The sequence below is a fragment of the Colobus angolensis genome, unplaced genomic scaffold (genome assembly GCF_000951035.1).
Source record: "Colobus angolensis palliatus isolate OR3802 unplaced genomic scaffold, Cang.pa_1.0 Scaffold160, whole genome shotgun sequence".
In the NCBI taxonomy this organism is placed as follows: Eukaryota; Metazoa; Chordata; class Mammalia; order Primates; family Cercopithecidae; genus Colobus; species Colobus angolensis.
The window spans coordinates 6,148,663-6,170,290 of NW_012114711.1; the positions used below are offsets into that span (position 1 = coordinate 6,148,663).

Below are 21,628 nucleotides of genomic sequence, written 5' to 3' on the forward strand. Positions count from 1 at the left end.
AGAAAAAAAAAAGACAAGGATCCACCTCTGCAGAGTGAGTGAAATCATTTCTTTTGTGATTGCACCTGTCCCCCATCCATTTTTTGTCTTTAACCTTTTCTTCTAAGGTTCAGTCTCTTTTTCCTCTGACTATGGGAAGTCTAAAGGAAAGATGAAATGGAGAGCCCTATCTTTTTGTAGTAAGCTAGGTAATTCCAAACTCTTTATGGGCACAGTTGAATCAAATGTCATAAAAAATGACCAGAAATGGAATAAGAATAAATGTATTAGAGCCATTAGAGCAGTGGCAAATGGAGTCAAGCATGTATTGATAAGAAATAATTGCCAAGGCAGTTGGATCACTTGAGGCCAGGATTTGGAGACCAGCCTGGCCAACATGGTGAAACCTCATCTCTACTAAAAATACAAAAAAATTAGCTTGGCCTGGTGGTGCAGAACTGTAGTCCCAGCCACTCGGGGAGGCTGAAGCAGGAGAATCGCTTGAACCCGGGAAGCAGAGATTGCAGTGAGCCAGGATCCTGCCACCGCACCGTAGCCTGGGTGACAGAGTGAGACTTCGTCTCAAAAAAAAATAAGAAAAGAAAGAAATAACTGATAAGTATTTCATTACAAAGCATGGACTTAGTTTGTTAGACTGTGTTACCTTGGGTATAATTGTACAGTCATTTTCCAGGAGATAGGAAAAGTGGGAGAATATGACCCTCTAAATAAGTTTGCCATTGGCAAGGTAGGTATAACTTAAATGTTTTCTACAGTTGTATCTTGTTATTCTTTTCTCACAGGTCCAAAATGTAATAAAAATACAGACATTTGATGTTACATTGAATATACTAATTTATGATTCATTTATATTGGCCTTGGAAATGAAAGTAAAAGTTGTGGCCACAGAATGATTACTCAGAAAAATTGTTTTGTTATATAAACATAATTAAGCATGCAAGTATTTTAAGTACTTTTATTAATAAATGTTACAAATTTTTCTGCAATATGCTTCCAAAGAGATAATTTAATTTGCCTGATGACTAGCACTGTATCCCCTTCCCTTTTTTTTTCCTTAAGACTACCTTCAAACAATACTTTCAAGGGGCAAAGTTGTATGCATGGAGAATTTAATCCAGGTAGATGATGTGGTTCTGCGATACAAATTTTTCTGTAGCAGTAACTGGGAGAAGATCCACAATTCATGACTGCTAGAGATAGGACCTGCTTTAAATGAAGGAATTAATTGTGCACATAATGATGTGTATGAGCATTCTACATTAACTGAAAAATGAGTTTTACATTTTATACATTTTAAAATAATCTCCAAGACTTAGCTCCTTTATTTATTCACAGGAGTGATGGGTGAATATGAGCCCAAAATAGAAGTGCAGTTCCCAGAAACAGTTCCGACTGCCAAAGGAGCAACGGTGAAGCTGGAATGCTTTGCTCTAGGAAAGTAAGTTCTGGTTTGCATTCCTTCTTATCCTCCCTTCAGCTTGAGCAGGTATAGAGTTTTTCTTGCACTGTTCACAGTGATGGTTTCTGAGGTGACTGAAAAGCAAGTGAAGCCTTTCTCTTTGTAATTCTGTGTATGCATCTTGGGTTCTGCCCCCCACCATGGAGAGAGGACATGTAATGGTGCAAGAAGGATTAGGCTGCCACAACTGACATGGCCACAAAGGAGAAGAGAATGGGCAATTCTGAAAAAGTGTTTTGTGATATTATTATGACCTATAATTACATGCTGTCTAACCCAGAATGACAGGAAAACAAAGGCCTCCATTTGAGGTACAGTTAAGCTGACTATTTGGAAAAAAATGGACTTTCATTTTGGCCCCAGTTTATAGAGGATGCATCAGACTTTTCTTGAATTTCTTTTTAAACTGTCAGTCTCTTCTCTCTACTTTGGATTTCCTTCTGCTCCGGCTAGAGATAGGTAAGACGTGTTATTCTCTAAGAGAGTCTGTTTTGCAAAGTTATCCAAAAATTGTTTCAGTGTGGACTTTCTTGAGAAAAGCCTACTTAGAAACTAGTTAACTTTTCCATGGAGAATATATAAGAGGGCGTAAAGAACATGAAATGCACATCGGTTGGGATTTTTATTTGCCAGTAACCAGCAATAAAGATTTGTCATAAACAGTGTAAACTATTATCTGAAGTGACAATTTTGATATCTTCTGTGGATTTCAATGATCCATGTCAGTCTTTACGCCCAGCCCCATCTATCTGACAAACCCATTACTAACTCTCTTTTTCCTGTGCCCACATGTTCACTAAGGCAACAACACTTTTTCTTTTTTTTGTTTTTGGTAGAGGCAGGATCTGGGTATGTTGCCCAGGCTAGTCTTGGACTCCTGGATTAGTTATCCTCCCACCTTTGCTTGTCAAAGTGCTGGGATTGTAGGCCCAAGCCAGGGAGCCAGGCAACACTAACTCTACCAATCCTTATATCAGTGTGTAATCTATTTTCTTAGGATTTTTGTGTTTTACAGCAATCATAGAAAAGGTTCCTTTTTTCATTTTATTGTCAGTTCTAATAGAAAGGTTGTTTTGGTTTCCATGTGTTTTCAAGTCGGGACAAATAAGCTACAGTAGTATCTTTACTTTGGTACAGTACAATACAGTGGTAATTTTTTATGTCCTGAAAACTTATATTAAATAAATTATGACATAACTATATGATTGAACATTCTACAGACATTAAAAGTCAACTTGCAAAACAACATTTAAGACATAGAAAATGCCCATGATTTATTGCTAAGAGAACAAAAGCAGATTGCCAACAGTATAATATGATTAGACTTTTTATTTTTATTTTAAAGTATTTATGCATATATAAGCATTCATATATATATGAAATTAAAGATGAGAGCAGGTAACTGGGTAGTCTAGATATACATTTGATGATTTCTTTAAGGTGACACCTTGAAAAATCATCTGTGAAGAAAGAGCAGAATTCACATTGTTCACACTTCAAAGGGGGTTATGGATGAAACTCTATTCACACTGTTTGAATAGTGCTGGAATAAAAACAGAAAACCCAAATTGGCTTCTTCAGTCTACACAGAAATGTTTGGGTATGCACACCCAGCTGCTGAAACACATCCTCATTGCCCACTTGAAAGCAGAAAGACTACATCTCAATATGGTTATTTTTAAAGGCATGTATTAAGTGTATATCTCATCAGTATAAAGACACCGATTATGTACTTTTCATAGAGCCTTTCTGCATTTTGAGTTAGTGTCTGTCTAATGAACTTAAATTATTCTAAAACAAATATAGTAGAGTTGATGGCTTTAATGTTTTAAATACCATCTCAGGTTTCCCAGAGAAGATTAGCAAGTCTTTAGTCTAATTACTTCTCTGTGTGTGTTTTTGTGAAAAATAGATAAGTAAATAATTGTATCCCCTGCCAGGAAGCCACAATCTTAAAAGCTGTGGTTAGCTCACTAAACCATTGATTTGCAGATTCAATGATGGCCTCTCTGCAATTTAAGATATGTTGTAACAGTTATGGCAGTAGGATGATAGATGCCTTGAGAGTACATAAAGACCTCACAGATGGCATCTTTCCTTTTCACACTATTTTAAGCAGTTTCCCCAACCCATCTTCCAAATGGACTGCTGTAAGTTGGTAAGCTTCTCAATATATAAATGACAAGGAGAAAAACCATGTTGTCCAAAGCAATGTACCTCGAGTGAACCCATACTCTATGTCAGCAATAGGTTGTGTATTCCAAATTTTATGAGCTCATTATTTCTACTATCATTTTTTCATTATTTGGGTATTTCTCAAAGTAGGGCACTTGCATTGTTGGTACATAGATTTATGGAAATACATTGTTTCTCTTATGTCTCACACTTCTGGTATTTTGTTGGGGATGTTGAAAGGCTGGTGTCACTGAGACTGTCATCTGGAAGGCTTATGTACAGCCTCTCCTTCCTGGCAGTCTCAAGGTATTCACTCTTCTCATAGGACAGCTCAGGGCTGCCATGAGACAGAAAGCTGAAGCTGCCAGTTTCTTGACACCTGAGCTTTGATCCTACAACATCACTTCTGTCTTGTTTATTAGTCAAAGTGGTTAAAAAGAGCTGCCAGGCTCAAGGGGAGGGGACATAGACTTCATCTCAATGGGAGGAATGTGAAAGAATTTGCAGCTATCTTTAATTTGCCACAAATGCACATGAACATTTTTATTTTCATATTTTTTATTTAGAAAAAAACATGTATGAGTGAAACCTCATCTCTACTAAAAATACAAAAATTAGCTGGGCATAGTGGCAGGCACCTGTAGTCCCAGCTACTCTTGAACCCAGGAGGTGGAGGTTGCAGTGAGCCGAGATTGTGCCACTGCACTCCAGCCTGGTGACAGAGCAATACTCTGTCTCAAAAAAAAAAAAAGAAAAGAAAAGAAAAAAAGTATGAGAAAACATATATAACATATAAAAATCTGTTTTTATTTCAATGATAATAGTGTTTAGGACCTAGATCACTTTTTTTTTTTTTTTTTTTTTCCGAGACAAAGTCTCACTCTGTCGCCCAGGCTGGAGTGCAGTAGTGCGATCTTGGCTCACTGCAACTTCAGCTTCCCGGTTCAAGTGATCCTCCTGCCTCGGCCTCCTGAGTAGCTCAGATTACAGGCACCTGCCACCATGCCCACCTAATTTTTTTGTATTTGTAGTAGAGACAGGGTTTCACTATGTTGGCCAGGCTGGTTTCAAACTCCTGACCTCAAATGATCTGCCCACCTCGGCCTCCCAAAGTGCCAGGATTACAGGTGTGAATCACTGCGCCCTGCCAGATCACCTTATTTAAAGTTAAGAAAAGTTATTTGATTTTAAGAACACTAAATAAATAATACTAGAGATGTGGATATGATTAAAATTATAATGGAGATAGAGGAATGAATGAAGTTTGCAAAACACTACAAGCTTATATGTGTAGAACCAAGAAGGAAGGGGTTTAGGTTCAAATAAAAGGTTCAGTTTTCTCTAGTTTGATTCACTCCTTTTTATTCTTGCTATCAGTCCAGTACCAACTATTATCTGGCGAAGAGCTGACGGAAAGCCGATAGCAAGGAAAGCCAGAAGACACAAGTCAAATGGAATTCTTGAGATCCCTAATTTTCAGCAGGAGGATGCTGGTTTATATGAATGTGTGGCTGAAAATTCCAGAGGGAAAAATGTAGCAAGGGGACAGCTAACTTTTTATGGTAAGTGTATGATTTCAGTTTATCGTTGGTAGTACTACAGAACTTCCTGATATTGAAATCATAAGCTGAGAGGCATTCAGGCATTTTGGGAGAGACTGTGCAGCACAGGATTATGTGAAACTCATAGTTTGCTCCATAATTAGCCCTGGCTGATTGTGGGTGTGGAGAGTGAGGGTGGGGGGCAAGGATGTTGATGGAGTAGAGAGGAAGACGTTAGGCTGATGTGTTTGGAGGATGGATGAACACACTTGCTAAGAAGTCTGTTTGTTCTCTTTGCTCAAGCTGTAAACCTGATACAGGAAACATTTTATTATTCCTGCTCCTGATTTATCTTTTTTTTAAGCTCTGTGCTTTTCTTCATTAGAATTTTGATTTGAGGCTTGTGTTAATCTTTTGTAATTGCTCCTATTTGGTAGCAATTTAATGTGGTACCATGAACATTTCAAAATGCACGCTGTCCAAATTTAGTTCTTATCAGAGTGGAATGTGACAAATCTCTCTCACCCCAAAGACATTTTATGTGCAGCTGCTCCTATTCCAATCATATCATCAGCATTGATCCAAATAATATAAATGTAAAACCACTAGCACATGGTCATTATTGAGACCATCTTGGAAACCCTGTTAGGATATTGATTTGAAATCTAGAAAAGGATTTCATTGGATAGGCATTTGGAAAGCAAACTGAGTTCTGCCAAATTGGAGCATGCCAGAATCCCATCTGTCTGGGATACAGAAAACAAATACTATAGGTTGATAATTATTTAAGAATGGTTTAAACAAACAACAATGCATATTAAAATAATGAGAGTAGTTCTAAAGCTTTAAATGTTCTTCTTTCTTGCAGTGATTGATCCCACAAAAGTCTATTTATTTCACTAATTCTTCTTATAAAGCATTTTGGTTTTAAGATATGACCAAAGTTCTAAGCCTTCCAGTAGAAAGAAGGGGACCCCTCATGGCTAAGGGGGAGGGGCCAGATTAGCATCGAAAACTGAGTTCTTGGCCAGATGGGAGGGTAATGTCAGACACATCTAGTTATACCCACTCCCTCGCTAACAGCAATGAGCCTTTCTTCTCTAAGGGCTAAATACAATCTAGCCCTTTGAAAAGACTCCATCACTGGTATCAACCACCCACCTGATGCTGCCCCTTATTTTTTGCCTGATAAAAGACCACCAACACAGAATGGTTCTGTCATTCTAGGGAGGATGTGCTGTGAGGGGTTTCATGTCCTCTGGTCTACGTTTTGACATCGCAGAGCCAAAACCTCCACCCTCAGATGCTAATACTGCCATTTTTCATACCTGAAACCCATGAAGGGTTGCACATGCAGATGGTTCTCCTTTCATAAATATCCGTGACTCCTCCTATGACTTACTAAATATGTATATTCATATATACATATGAATATGTATATAAATTCATGGCTTCTGTGTATGAAATATACATATTTTCATACATATATAAATATGAATATATGTATATTTCATACACAGAACCCATGAAACTCAGTTGCACAAGCACGTGTTTCTTCTATCATAAATATCCATGACTCCTCCTGTAGCTTATCAAATGTGTATATTAGGCCACTCCATTCAGCACAAATTCCTGTTTGTTCCCTTTGCTCCTCTTTCAAAGTGCCAGTTTACAACTCTGGCCAAGGGAGGCTACACTTCCTAGCCTGTCAGAATGGCCACCAGGCAGGCTAATAAAGCTCTCCCTTCCAAAAAGAAAGAAAGAAATGGAACAAAGGGAGGAAGGGAGGGAAAGGGAAAAGGAAAGGAAGGAAGGGAAAAAAGAAAAAGCTATGGCCAAAGAATTCTGATCAATAATCATGTAACATTTTTTAAAAGCTTGATTGGAAACTGGGCAGAGATTTCCGCTATCAGCCAGCCTTCAATGACCTCCCCTAAGTGACTCTCAGCATTTTGGACTCACGTTCCCCTGATGCAGCTTCTGGGGCGGGAGAACACACAGAGTTGTAAAAAGTGTTAATACTTCACTTGATGAGCTGGGCAGTAGCTGTTTGAATAAATCTACACTTCTCTTTCATCATTCGCCTGTCTTCAGGAATATTAGAGGACTGACTCTACTCATGCCAGATGACAGACTTGATATTTAATCTTTGCTTTCCTCTTAAACTGTCATAGTTGGTATCTTATTTGATGGGTTGTAAAGCAAAAGACACCACAGTTAACTGACTGCAAAAATACAAGACTGTAAGTTACAGATTTATTCAGTGAGATGCTATGGCTGTGTATTTTTAACTGTTTAGGGCTCATTTTTCTCACCAGTGTAATGATTATTTTTTCTATATCAGATAGGGACAATCTGTAAATATTCAGGTAATTGGTCAACGTTTTCTCTTTTATCTTAGTTGAATAGTCTCTTCAGTTCAGTGGTGGCTGCTCCTAAATGTTATTTGAGTAGCTTAACTAATTGAATAAAGTCATTTTAACTTTCATGATTTTCTGTTAAGTGAAATTCCTGCTCTCAGTATGTTAAACTGGTATGAAATTTTCTGTAGCCAGGGGTTGGTATACTGCTTTCCTGTGGGTTAGAGGTTTCCTGCACTGGAAATAGAGTACCCCAGGGTTACTGTTATGGAAAATCTGCTTTGTCACTGGCTTCCAGCCCTGTGCAGGGAAATGTTTTTTTCAGGGATCCTGCCCTGGAGATGAAAATCAGGTTCTAACAATGTTTCCTTTTTAAATGGAGTTATCTGCAGCCATGCATGGGAAAAAGAGCAGAATAAAATAAAATTTGCCTGCTTTCTGAAGATAACTCAGCCTTACTTCACTTGTCAACCATGCTTGGTATTAAAAGCTTGTCAGATCAGCTGACTTCCATAGCACTTGGCTATTGCGTTTATGTTTATTCTTTTGTTTTTCCTTATCTAACATATCAGTGACAAAAATTATCTAATTGTTTTCATTGTCACAGTCACAGGAGAGCTTAATTATACATGAGCACTTGGCTGTCATCTTTTTTCCTCTCATTTTTTTCTGGTCTGGGTCTTCCCAGTGCTGTGTTTGCAATATCCAGCTGCACAGGTCTCCTATTTAAATGAATTATTATAATTAAAATCACCATGTAGATCGTAAAAGGCGAAAGAGTACCCCAGTCACTTATCCATGAACATTCTGTCTTTGTTGACAAGAATTTCTTACAACACTAAGGTGTGCCACACTTAGGGATTATAAACCATGGGTTTGAGCTTAGAAACGTGCTTCTTTGGGTTCCAAGTTGTTTATTGCATTCATCAGCTGTCCACTTCAGCAACTACAAGTGTACTAACTCCTATTCACGGTTGGTAAAATGGCCATTTTTTTCCTTCTTGCGTTAAAAACATTTTACCTTCTTTCAAAAGCCTGCTGGGCATGATCATTGTTCCCAGTGTCTGAATAATGGAAGTCCTATTGCCGTTGGTTTGTCCCTACTGCGGCCATGTCTTCAAGTTAGTCTGCGCTGCTCATGTTCAGTGTGTATGAAGAGCTGAAGCAAGTTCAGGCATAGAACATTTTTACCCTACCCCATCTTCCCAATTTGTTTTTACTATAACCTGTACTTGGCTATCATGGTCTAGTTTAATATACTTTTCTCAGTCTTTTTTGGCATTAAAAAACTTCCTAAAAATAGATTTATTTTTAATGGTAAAATGCTATGGATCTTTGTTACTAAAGATAAACATTCTCCAAAATGACTTTAATACATTATTTACTTGTTTAACAGATTTTTTTTAATTGCCTACCATATGGGAGGCATTATTAGACACTATGGTTGCAAGACAAAATCTCTGCCCTCAAGGACCTAATATTTTACTGGAAGTTAACCGAAATGCACTAAGAAGCAAATAAATTAACTAGGACATTTTATTTTCTGGTAAGAGTGATAAAGAAAATAAGTAAGTTGACTGGCCAGGCGCAGTGGCTCACTCCTGTAATCCCAGCACTTTGGGAGGCCTAGGTGGGTGAGTCACTTGAGGCCAGGAATTCGAAACCAGCCCCGTTTCTACTAAAATATGAAAATTAGCTGGGTGTGGTGGTCGTGCATGCTGGTAGTCCCAGCTACTTGGGAGGCTGAGGCAGGAGAATCACTGGAACCCAGGAGGCAGAGGTTCCAGTGAGCCGAGGTTGTGCCACTGCACTCCAGCCTGGGCAACAGAGCAAGACTCCATCTCGAATAAATAAATAAATAAATAAATAGATCGATATGATAGAAAGTAGCTGAGAGCAAGAGAAAGATTTCATAAGATGAGGTAGTCAGGAAACACTTGTCTGAGAATGGCCCTCTGACCCAAAACCAAAAGGATGAAAATGAGCTAGGCCTTCAAGGGGAAATGCATTCCTAACAGAAGGTGAGGAAGTGCAAAGGCTCTGAGGCAGAAAACTACTTGACGTTCTTGATATGCAGCAGGGAAGTCAGTGTTAACTAAATCGTAGTGAGCAAGGGGCAAAGGTTGGAACCTTAGGAAGGTGACAGACTGCAGTACTTTGTAAGCCAGGCACAGAGTTTGGGTTTTATTCTGTGAGTATAGTGGGAAGCCATTACAGCATTTCAAGGCAGGAGGGTGACTCAATTTGATTAATGTTTTTAAAAGACCACTCAGGTTGTTTTGTGGTGAATGGATGATGGGAAACCAAGAGTGAAAGCCGGACAACTAGTTAGGAGGCCATTGCCAATATCCAGGTGAGAGATATTGTTGGTTAGGATGTAAGAGAGGAAGAGAAATGGAGAGACTTGAGATATGTCTTGGAGTTAGAGCCAATAGGATATTCTCATTTCATTCCTACATCTGTCTGGTTTATAGATATGGAAATTGAGTCCCAAAGAGATTAAGGTAATTGATTTAAGTTTATACAGTAAAAAACAGAGCTAGATTTCAAATGCTGTGCTAGAGGTTCTGAAACTTCATTGTGCATCAGAATAACTTGGAAGTCTTATTACAACACAGAATTCTGGGTCCCGTTCTATGTTCCCAGTGGGAACACACGAGATAGAGGCTTTGATTTGGTAAGTCCAGAGTAAGACCAATAATTTGCATTTCTAGTAAGTTCCCAAGTAATGTTGATGCTGCTTGTCTGGGAACCACATGGTGAGAATACTGTATGTTTAGGCTGTCCCCCCATGGTATTGTGAAGCTAAAGTTTAAATTACATGCAAGAGAAGGTGTTCCTAGTACTCTGGAAAGCTAACAGCTTACTGTCACATCAGGCATTGTAGCCAGTCTACACAAAGTAGAATGAGAGTGTTAAGGCAATTATCTTTGAAGAAAGGAAAGGGAAGTATAAAATGGATTCAATTCACTTGATAATTATTCATCTTTGCACTTCATTCTGTCTCTGTAGTCACTTCCTTTTTGCCCAAAAAGATTGACAGAATTATAGTCATCATTTAGTAGAATGAAATGTGAACTAAAAGATCCTGATATTTAATATCTTCGTACAATTTCTTCTCTTTGTAACAGGTGTTATGAGAGTAAAATCATTTTCATAATTAGGAAATTGGGAATCTAATATCTGAGCAGTAAACAAGGCTATATTTCACAGAATCCAGTAATACTTAAGCTGGAAGTAACTGCTGGGGCCAGCCCTTTGGTTTTTATAATTAAAGCAAATAAGATCCAGAGATATAAAATAACTTATTCAAGGTAATGCAATGAATGGGAATCACAGCTAGAACTGCTTTTTTCTGCTATTCTACCTGTGTTACTTTTCCTGCCAATGCAACATTTTAATACAATAGGTAAGGTAAAAAAAAAATCCGTCAATCATCCAGATACTCTTTCTTGCATTTTCCATTACCATGTCACAAATGACAACATGTGGATGAACAACTGACTTTTTCACTTTCTGTTTTCTAAGTTGGTCACCTGGTTATTGAGTCAAAAAAAACTCTTTTTTTCTTCTTCAAGTTACATGTAAGACTAACTGTCTAGACCCTTTGTGCTACAGTCTTTTGCCTCTAAAGGCAAAACTGCAGACTTGATGACACTGCAAATGGTGTTTGAGTATCTCTAAGGTCATCAATAAATGAATACTGAAGCATCTTACAGCAGAGCATACTAATTCCCCATGGATGTGCTATGTATATGGGATCACAAGATAATATTCAGCCCTGCAAAGAGACTTAAAGGACAGAGAGACCAAAAATTGAACACAGTAGATAAGGTAATTTCACAGTAGAGCAATAGTTTGCTTAATTGTCCTAGAGAGAACTGATATTGATACCCTCAATTCCTATGAGTGTCACTTAAGATAAAGTCAACAATTTTTGTTTCTTTTTTTAATCTGGTAGTTCCAATAAAGTGTGTTGCCACAGTTTTCAAGGGGTACACATTGAGGAAATGTTGTGAATAATAGTCAGAGAGAATTAATATAGGAGTGGAGGCATAAAGTCTTCACCTAATGAAAAACTTTAAGCCATGAAAGAGTCATATCAAGGACAATATATTGAAATGCAATTCAAGTCTCACTCTGTAGTCCCAGAGAAGGCAAAATGTCGCAGTTACATTTTTTTATTCATCAATGAATATTGTTTAAATTTACTTGTAGGAGGTTTTGCTTAAGTTGATTCATTTATCTAAAAGCTCCTCTGCTTGTCTAAGCAGGAGTGCTCAAACTGTTGGTTTAAGCACTTCTTTTTACCCTGAAAAATTATTGGATACCTCAAAGAACTTTTGCTTATGTGAGCGATATCTACCCATATATGCCATATTATTAATTTAAATGGAGAACTTAACTTAGAACTTAACTTACTTTAAAATGGCAAAAATACAACCAGTATACGTTAGAAATAATTAACATACTATAAGAAAACTGACTGTATTTTTCCAAACAAAAATATTTAATGAAAAGAGTGGCATGGTTTATATTATTGCAAATCTCTTTAATGTCTGTCTTACGAGAATACAGGTGCATTCTCCTACATACTTCTGTATTCAATTTGTCATGATATTTTGTTTCGATTGAAGTATATGAAGAAAATATGGTCTGACACATATGTAATTGTAAAGAGAGGACATAATGAACTCCCTTAAGGAAACTTGGGAACCTACAATGGTTCTTAGATTGCACTTTAAGAAGGATACATTCAAAAGAATGCTCCCATTATCATTTGCGATAGAGTTGGATGTTTTTTGAGAGGCTCTGGAGAGAGAATGCATGTTGGAGCCAAGCAGGCCTGTGTACCATTGCTAACTGAGCCACTTTCTGAATCTGGATGTTAATGTCTCTGGGTCTTATCTATAAAATGAGTGCAAGTCCACTTAACCTGAATATTATGAGGTTTAGAAATGATGTGTGTAAAGTGAAGCTGATTAGATATTTCATATATTAGTAGTTTCCATTACTGATTGCATTTCAGACTGAACTCAAGGTGTATAAGAGAAAGAGAAGAGGATGGATTCAGCTGAGTAAGAGCAGATTCAGGGAAACATTAGGTAGAGGCTTTGAAGATTAAAAAAATAAAGAAATATAGAGAAATTAATCTATGTAAGGTTAGAGTCATAGCTTGATTGATCTGGGTATAATTGAGTAAATCGGGCCCAACAGCCTTTTTGAAAATGCACATATTGCTGATTCACATTTTTTTTATTCTATAACTCATTCATAAAGTTCTGAACTGACTTCTCGGAGTGGAGGACAAAGACCCTTATTCACCAGGAGCTGTGGATTCACTGGGCATAGTTGGATTCATTTATCTAAAAGCTCCTCTGCTTGTCTAAGCAGGAGTGCTCAAACTGTTGGTTTGAAAGAAAGTAAGAGATGTAAAACCAGATGGCAGAAGACTTCATTTTCATTTATGTATTTATTAATTTATTTTTGAGACAGGGTCTCGCTCTATCGCCCAGGCTGGAGTACTGTGGTACGATCTCAGCTCACTGCAACCTCTGCCTCCCAGGCTCAAGCGATTCTCGCGCCTCAGCCTTCTGAGTAGCTGTGACTACAGACAGGCACCACCATGCCCGGCTAATTTTTGTATTTTTAGGAAAGACGGGGTTTCACCATGTTGGCCAGGCTGGTTTCAAACTCCTGACCTCAGGTTATCCGCCTGCCTCGGCCTCCCAAAGTGCTGGGATTACAGGCATGAGGCACTGCGCCTGGCCAGGTGACAGAAGACTTTCAATATTAATAAAGATATGAAATAATGATAATGTTCTCCTAATTTTTGTGATATTTACAGGAGGCAGAGCACATTCAGAAATCTTACTTGTTATCTCATACACAGATTACTTCCTACAGTTATATTTGCTTTATGTATTGATGAATACCTATTAATAGAAATATGCCAGCTTCGAGTTGCCTTTTAGTGTATCTTCATGTAGTTGGATTTTTATATTCTGACTTGAGTTTATCATTGCTATCTGTGCTATCTGTGAAAGGATTGGCCTGATGGCATCTCCCATACCATTGCCAGAAGTAAGTCAGTTTTAACTTAGGTAGAGATGGAGAAGCCATAAATAAGAGTGTGTGAATGAAGTACAAATTAACAAAAACAACTAGGAGAACTGTGAATCCTGTTGGTTTAAGAGACAATCTAAAGGCTAAAGGTTTCACTTATTAAAATCAAAAGGAGAGACCATGTGTAGTGGCTCACGCCTGTAATCCCAGCACTTTCGGAGTCCAAAGCAGGTGGATCACGAGGTCAGGAGATGGAAACCATCCTGGCTAATGCGGTGAAACCCCATCTCTACTAAAAACGCAAAAAATTAGCCGAGCGCAGTGGCGGGCACCTGTAGTCCCAGCTGCTTGGGAGACTGAGGCAGAAGAATGTTGTGAACCCGGGAGGCGGAGCTTGCAGTGAGCCGAGATCACGCCACTGCACTCCAGCCTGGGTGACAGAGCGAGACTCCGTGTCAAAAAAATAAATAAATAAAAATAAAATAAAAAGGAGTGTTAGACATCATTAGGTTCAAACTAATATGAATTCAAGGAGAAAACAAGCTTCCAATCTCCAGACTGCATTTCCAAAGCTATTCTTACAATACAAGATATCAGCAAGTATCAGCAAAGTATGTGTATGTTTAATTCTCAAGGTACTTTTTTTAACATGAAATTTTACAAGAAATGCTCAATATGTAATACAAAGCAAGGCTGCAGCAAGGAAGAGGCCTTGCTGTAAATTAAATATTGAGAATTTGAGTGAATGTAGAACGGAGTACCTTCTAAGAACCCTCAGAGCTTCATGGAATTGAGTTTGAAGACCTCTGTGAGGAGACTGACTGGTGTGTGGGGAGTGGATGAGAGTCTGAAGCCAGAGAAGTGCAGATTGTCAGTGCTGAACAAACATCAAAGATGGACCTTGCCCTAAAATCCAACATGCATATTTCTTGTAGAGCTGGTCCTTCTTTTCAGTGACTTCTGCTAACTGGAAGTCAGGGGTTTGTAAAAAGACTGTAATAATAAAGTGGAAGACTCTCTTAAGTAGCGTTGTAAAATGGCTATTTCTCATGCCAGTACTAGGAACCCTGAATTTGAAGTAAAGTGAGAATTTCTTGATGATCCTGTCAATTGCATAAGAATCCCAGGCTGGAGAGAAAGATTTGGGAAGCATTATGTAGGTAGGTGGTAAACTGAAGCCAAGTAATTATCTCCAAACTCATAAAGTCTACTATCATTAAAATTCTTAAGCAATGTCAGTGAAACTCCTGCATTCCCTGGAGATGATTCATCTTCAAAATTGTGTGAGCAACCAGAAATAACTGTGATTGTCTACAGGTCATCTTTGTAATAGTAATTCAGAGGGTTTTTTTTGTTTTGTTTTGTTTTGTTTGCCATCATATCCTTTCTTTTAGATTTTTAAATTTCTAAGGTCTAAGGCATATGTTGGCATTTCTTTCAGTTAGAAATTTCTGTTTTTAGAAAATCGAAGAGCCAGATGCTCCTGAGAATTGTTTGACCCACTGAGTTTAAATTATATCTGCCTGCAATGTAAATTATTATTGGATAAGATGCTTGTACAATTTCAGTGGCTGGAATACACAAACGCTGATTTAGGTCATTTCTGGCAGTTATTGAATAAAAGATTGAAATGAAGAGATTGTTTATCTATCCAGGAGACAAACTGTGTCACAGGGTCAAATCCCAGCACAACCATTTAACCTTATATTTGAATTTGTAGTTTGAGAACAATGCTTAAGGAGTCCTAGAAGAATTCTTTTGTTTCAAATCTTGAAAGAATGTGGAAGTTCAAAACAGATGGTTCTCTTTCAATATGTGAATGTGTTTACTTCTGCTTAATATGTGGGCTCTGCATATATTACAAAGAAAAAGACATTTAGAAATGGCTTCTGAAATAATAGTACTGAACTAACCTGTTCAGGTCTTCCTCTGAGTTGATACAGGTTGAGTATCCCTCTGAAATGCTTGGGACCAGAAGTGTTTTGGATTTTAGATTTTTTAGGATTTTGGAATATTTCGACCTAAGCCTAAACATGAAGTTTATTTATGTTTTATATATACTTTAAACACATAGCCTGAAGGTAATTTATGCAACATTTTAATATTTTGCATGATTTAATGTATGAAACAAAATTTTCACTGTATTTGCTATGACCAGTCTTATGAGATCAAGTGTGAAATTTTCCACTTGTGGCATCATGGTGGTGCTCAAAAAGTTTCGAATTACAGAGCATTTCAGATTTTAGGTCTTCAGATTAGGGATGTTCAACCTGTGTTTAGACAAGGAGTTGTAACATGTAGCTGAACCTTGATATTAAGCAATAAATACCCCGTACCCAATGCATTATCACAAAAGGGGGAGGAGCTAATGATATATCTTATAATATGCTTAACTGGGATTTTTGTTATCTAAGGGCTTTGAACTAGGTAACCCTTTCCCTCCAAATATGGAGATATATGAGTCATTATCATCAAGCACATAACTTTTGTTATTCTAGTATGAAAAACTCACACATTTAGATATAATTCATCCAATCTAAGTAAGCAGGAGTGAAAACCTTTACTACATGGGCTTTTGCCCTGTAGATTTGCGATTGGCATGTTAAGATAAAGACTATCTCTCTGTCACATATATAATATGATATTTCATTTCTGATCTTCATGGGCCCACGTTCAGATACTCACTTTGAGAGGAATATGTTTATATCAGTTCAAATTTGTCTTCTATGAATTAATTTTACTTTAAAAATAAAGAAAGTGCCAAGTGGTCTCTCACAGACACTGAATTTTTTTGTTGATTTCACCTTGGCCAGCACAAATAACTACCACTGAGTATTCTCGTCTGATTCCTTGACCTCCATAACCCTGTGGGAAGAGACAGAATGAGCCCTCAGAAGTGCTTAACTAGTTAGAACTTTGCAAGGTCTTTTCAAAATTCTCTCCAGTCTCTCCCTTCTCTGCCTCACCTACTTCTTGATATTGCAAGGTTTTGCTCCCAGCTTTCTGCATTTTTGAAAGAAAGCAATAAGTAAGCCCAGTGTTACAGGAAATCTATGACATTGAAATCTCTGTCTCTGCATGTGGTTTTGATGTTTCCTTTTTGAACTTCAACTTGACATTGCTTCATAAGTTACATTTGCCCTTCCATTTATTTCCTCACTCTCTTTCAAAAGTTTGGCTTCGTTGTTAATATTCCTCACAGATTTCTGTGGCTTTTCTTGTTTGCTTTGTTTTCATGGACTCTGTAGGGGGTAAATATTCAGCAGGTTGAATGTGAAATCAAGCATACAACTGCATTAGCCCTATCAGGGTTACACATCAAATTCTCCAAGCAGAGAACCTTTTTAGCTTCCTTTGCATTAGCAGCAGGAAAATAAAGAACAGCGAAGACTTGCAGCTCTTTTAAGGGTGTAGGTTATAACCCTTCATTCAAGTTAATGCTTGTTGATGTTCTAAAATTTTTTGAAGTTGACCCTTTTGGCCTCCCCTCGTATGCAGCAGCGCATCATCCCATCAGTAGAGGATGTGTAAAACTGTGTTTTGCTCGTTGAAAAACATAAAATTGCTTATAGGTGAGAAAAGAAAAAGGCAGCATTTATTCGAGGGCCTAGAGACCTCTGCTGGTTAAGTGACTTGTTGAGTGTTTTTCTAGTTTTGTTTATTATTGAAAAGGTAAAATATACAGCTTGGCCTCAACAGTAGCAGTTTCCTTTTGAAATAAATTATGTATGATTTGAAACATTGAATGAAGATACTGAGGTCAAGACAGCTGGAAGAGATGTTAAGAATAATGAGTAGCATCTCCTAATTAAATACTGATATCAACTTTGATTATTAGGTATACTTTGGTAGGCATTACCCTGTAGAAATGCCCTGTGAACACATAAAATTCCAGAATGACAGCTATGGTTATCTTCTGCATGACTTTGGGCTGAAGGTCTTCTACCTGAATATGCTTATCATTATTCTTAATGGCACGAATTGTGCTTGAGGCAAGATTTGATATTTATGAAGACTTTTTATAGAACATGGAGTTAACATTGTCTTTATATCTATTGAAAATAAGGAAAGAAAATGTGACTTCAATGAAGTACAGAAAATATGGTATCATTTGGGTGGGGAGGGGTAATGGATTGCATTGGGCAATGTGGGAAGTAAGTGCTGCTTTGAATTCCTGTGTGAGACTGTGGGCAGGACTTGATTTCCTGAGGAGGTTTAATAAAAATCAGGACTCATTTAAAGATTTCGGGTTCTAGAGTCATATTCCTGTAGATAACATTCTATCAATATGAAATCAATAATAACAATGATGATAGTCTTAAAGGAGAAAGGAATCACAAAATTTATCTATACAACATGTGGGAGTGAAGTATATTAGTGAGGGACAAGCTAAGCTATTCTCACAAAGGAGACCCCAAAATAAAGTAGCTTAGATAAGAAGTTTATTTCTCTCTCACATTATTTTCCTCAAAAATGGCAGGTGGGTGTGGAGCTGCTTTGCTCCACACGGTCATTCATGGTCCAAGGCTGACAGGTCAGCATTTTCATCCTATGTAGCTTCCATGTCTGCACCCAAGGCTATTTCAATTGTCAGTCTTTTCCAATCAGTGTGAAGGGGCAAGAAGAGGTTAGGGAAAGTATCTTTAAGTGAGTAACCCAGAAGTTGCTCTCACCACTTTCACACACATACAGTTGGCATGAACTTGGTTCCATGGTTACCTCTAGCTGCAAAGCAATCTGCAAATGTAGTGCATACCTGGGAATACACCAGCCCAGTTAAAAGTGGGAGCGGGTAATGGGAAGATAATCTCTACTGAAAGGAAAAAAGGAATAATAGATCCTTACAAGAGAGGGACAGTTAATTTTACCATATGCTATTGGTAGTTTTATCCATTTTGCATTTAGGGATTAAAAGACTACAATATGAACCACAAAAATGGTATTCAGAGTAGGGTATAGGCATCTCCCTGAATGTCTACCCAGTCTTGTTATTTGCATAACATCTGGAAAAGGAATTTTATTATAAGTATATTTTGCCCTTTGATTGCATATGATAAAAATAGATTGAGTATAAACTGAATATACACCTTTTGTTTGCTTTTTGAACGGCTATAGCTCAACCTAATTGGATTCAAAAAATAAATGATATTCACGTGGCCATGGAAGAAAATGTCTTTTGGGAATGTAAAGCAAATGGAAGGCCTAAGCCTACATACAGGTGGCTAAAAAATGGTGAACCTCTGCTAACTCGGGTAAGCAAATTAATGGTAATTGTGTCTTAGTCTTCACTATAATGTTTAATATAGCCTCATTGCCATGGAATCGTGAGAATGGTGAATTGTTTCTAAAATAATAAACAATGAAACACCATTATAGTGGAAAAAGTGAGACTGAATGCAACTGATAAATAGAAAGTGCACTGAAATCCAATTCTCCAGCTTTCAATTAAGCTCTTGTACTAGATCTTTGGTCTTCAAAGATTAGCATCTGTGAGTTTGTAATGGGAAAGTTATGCAAAAGGTCTGGAACATGCAATTGTGCTAAGATACAAAGGAAGATACATTCCAGGATCCACTGCAAGAGAAGGGGCATTGTCACAATGCAGGATGTCCATCTAAATAGAGAAACACTCTGACAAAGAAATCTGAATGAAGCAGGGGCAGAGTGGGGGACCCTGAGAATGAGGAACAATTGTGTCTGATTAATTTTCCTTATGTATTTTCCTACTGAACCTCAAATGTTAATTGAAATTTGACATTTTCCTCAGGCTTCAAATTGAGAGGCAGTCTTCTAGTAGGCCACCCAGGAAAGAGTGCCTGCTTAGAGCAATGGCCCCCACATGAATTTACATGACAGGAAGAGAAAGGCGGCTGTTTTGTCTAACCCACCCCCTGCCTCATGCATCTTCTCCATTTGCTGGAAAGGCTCCAGCTTGTGCATGATTCTGTCTATTATAAAAGCCAGACTCAAACAAATTGCAAGAGTATATGTACCTAGGTACTGGTATTTTCCTCCCTTTGTGTAACTGTTACCAAAATGCCAGGGGGTTGGTCTAGGTCCTGTTGCTTGCTGTGCGGAGAGCCAATCACTGAGACAGTGAGTATTGCCAGGAAATAAGGCTTTGTTCAGGTGCTTTAGTCAAAGAGAATGGAAGAGCAGTCTCAAATCCATCTCTCCAACCAACTAAAATTGGGAGTTTATGTAGCTGGGGAAGGGATGCAGCTGTGTACAGGAAGGAATTAGGTGGGGGTACAGGGGCAATCATGACAGATGAAGGGTCTTGTGTCTCACTCTCTGGTTGCCATGATCTAGTGAGTTTGAGTCCCTTGCTTGAGGATCAACCTCCTGAGGAGTGAACTCAGATGAGACCAATGTAAGTTTCAAGTTTTAAAACTAGGCAGGTCAATTTCTGTGTTTATTCAAAAATGGGTAATTATCATTTCTGTGGGACAATTGGGCTGGTTTCTTAATGTGAGGGAATATGGATGTCTAGATTTAATCACAGTCTAATAAAGTGTCCAGTCAGCTAACTCACAACCCTGCAACAAACAGAAAACTAGTACCTCTTTATATATGTGTATGTGTGTGTATATATATATATATATATATAGAGAGAGAGAGAGAGAATGGCATAGCTCCTGGAGAGGAAGAGATCCTTTTTGATACTTATGAAAATTGATACATAAGTTGTATATCCTCAGTGTGACAAACGAGGAAGATCTCCTGTGCCATGTACTAACTTTGCCTCCTTCAGATTGGCCACCAGATGGACTTCAGCTTAAATCACACCACTGACAACCATAAACTAAAGGAATATTAAACTATTAATACCTGCATTTTTCAGTAAACCTCAACCTATATTAAATAGTTGCCTCTGTTTCATCCAAAATTGTAATCCTATTAACCTTCAAAGTATCACCTGCTCAAAATGTGAGTGTTCTAACACTCTAAACAGTAAATTTGGTTGTATTTCCAAAACTCCCTAACTCTGGTTAGTACAAATCCTTAAAGTTAAAAAGCATTTTAAATTTCAAGTTCTGTTTAGAGAGGATATTAATCTGAATGGCTCCACTATTAAATCATTGAGAACTCAAGAGAATCCTACAATTTAAATTCCATTTACCAACTGATGTACTGGTTGTTCTATTTAGCATCTGACCTGGCAGAAAATTTAGTTGACAGATAAATAGATCATGTTATGTAAATTGCTTATATGATGGCTATTTTCTTCCCATTAAGCTTCCTTGATATTACACGTGGTAAAATTGCCTTAAAGTCTCAGTTGTAGAAGGTCGTTGTTTTTATGTTGCTCTTTTCTTTCACAGGATAGAATTCAAATTGAGCAAGGAACACTCAACATAACAATAGTGAACCTCTCAGATGCTGGCATGTATCAGTGTTTGGCAGAGAATAAACATGGAGTTATCTTTTCCAACGCAGAGCTTAGTGTTATAGGTGAGTCTTTATACTGGCAAGAAAAAAAAAGTAAAAACTCTTTAAACCACTAAACTAACTTGTTCTTTGCCAAGCATAAATGTTCAATCCAGGAAAAGGAGTAAAGAAATCTTTAGTGCAAAGATACTACTGGAGAAACAAGTAATAAGCAAGTCTATAAGCAATAACAAGAGGACGCTTTCTAAATCAGCCTCCTCTGATGCTTACAGTGGGGACCATGCTTCCTTCGGCACTCATTTTTATTTCTTTTTCTGTTTTCTTTTTTCTTTTATTATTATACTTTAAGTTCTAGGGTACATGTGCACAACGTGCAGGTTTGTTACGTATGTATACATGTGCCAGGTTGGTGTGCTGCACCCATTAACTCGTCATTTACATTAGGTATAGCTCCTAATGAATGCTATCCCTCCCCGCACCCCCAACAATAGGCCCCGGTATGTGATGTTCCCCTTCCTGTGTCCAAGTGATCTCATTTTCAATTCCCACCTATGAGTGAGAACATGCGGTGTTTACTTTTCTGTTCTTGTGATAGTTTGCTGAGAATGATGGTTTCCAGCTGCATCCATGTCCCT

General features: G+C 37.8%; 1 protein-coding gene across 4 annotated transcripts in view; it reads left to right on the forward strand.

Annotated features, from left to right (window-relative positions):
* The window catches only part of CNTN4 (contactin 4), a 254,096-nt gene that overhangs the window by 63,894 nt on the left and 168,574 nt on the right, over positions 1-21,628 (forward strand). For 2 of the 4 annotated variants that reach the window (XM_011937227.1, XM_011937229.1), the window contains exons 3-6: positions 1,336-1,438; positions 5,012-5,196; positions 18,717-18,853; positions 20,927-21,056. In XM_011937227.1, the coding sequence (XP_011792617.1) occupies positions 1,336-1,438; positions 5,012-5,196; positions 18,717-18,853; positions 20,927-21,056 (555 nt within the window). Of the gene's footprint in view, positions 1-1,335; positions 1,439-5,011; positions 5,197-10,166; positions 10,213-18,716; positions 18,854-20,926; positions 21,057-21,628 lie in introns of those variants that run through there. The other 2 variants (XM_011937230.1, XM_011937231.1) reach the window with 1 other exon arrangement.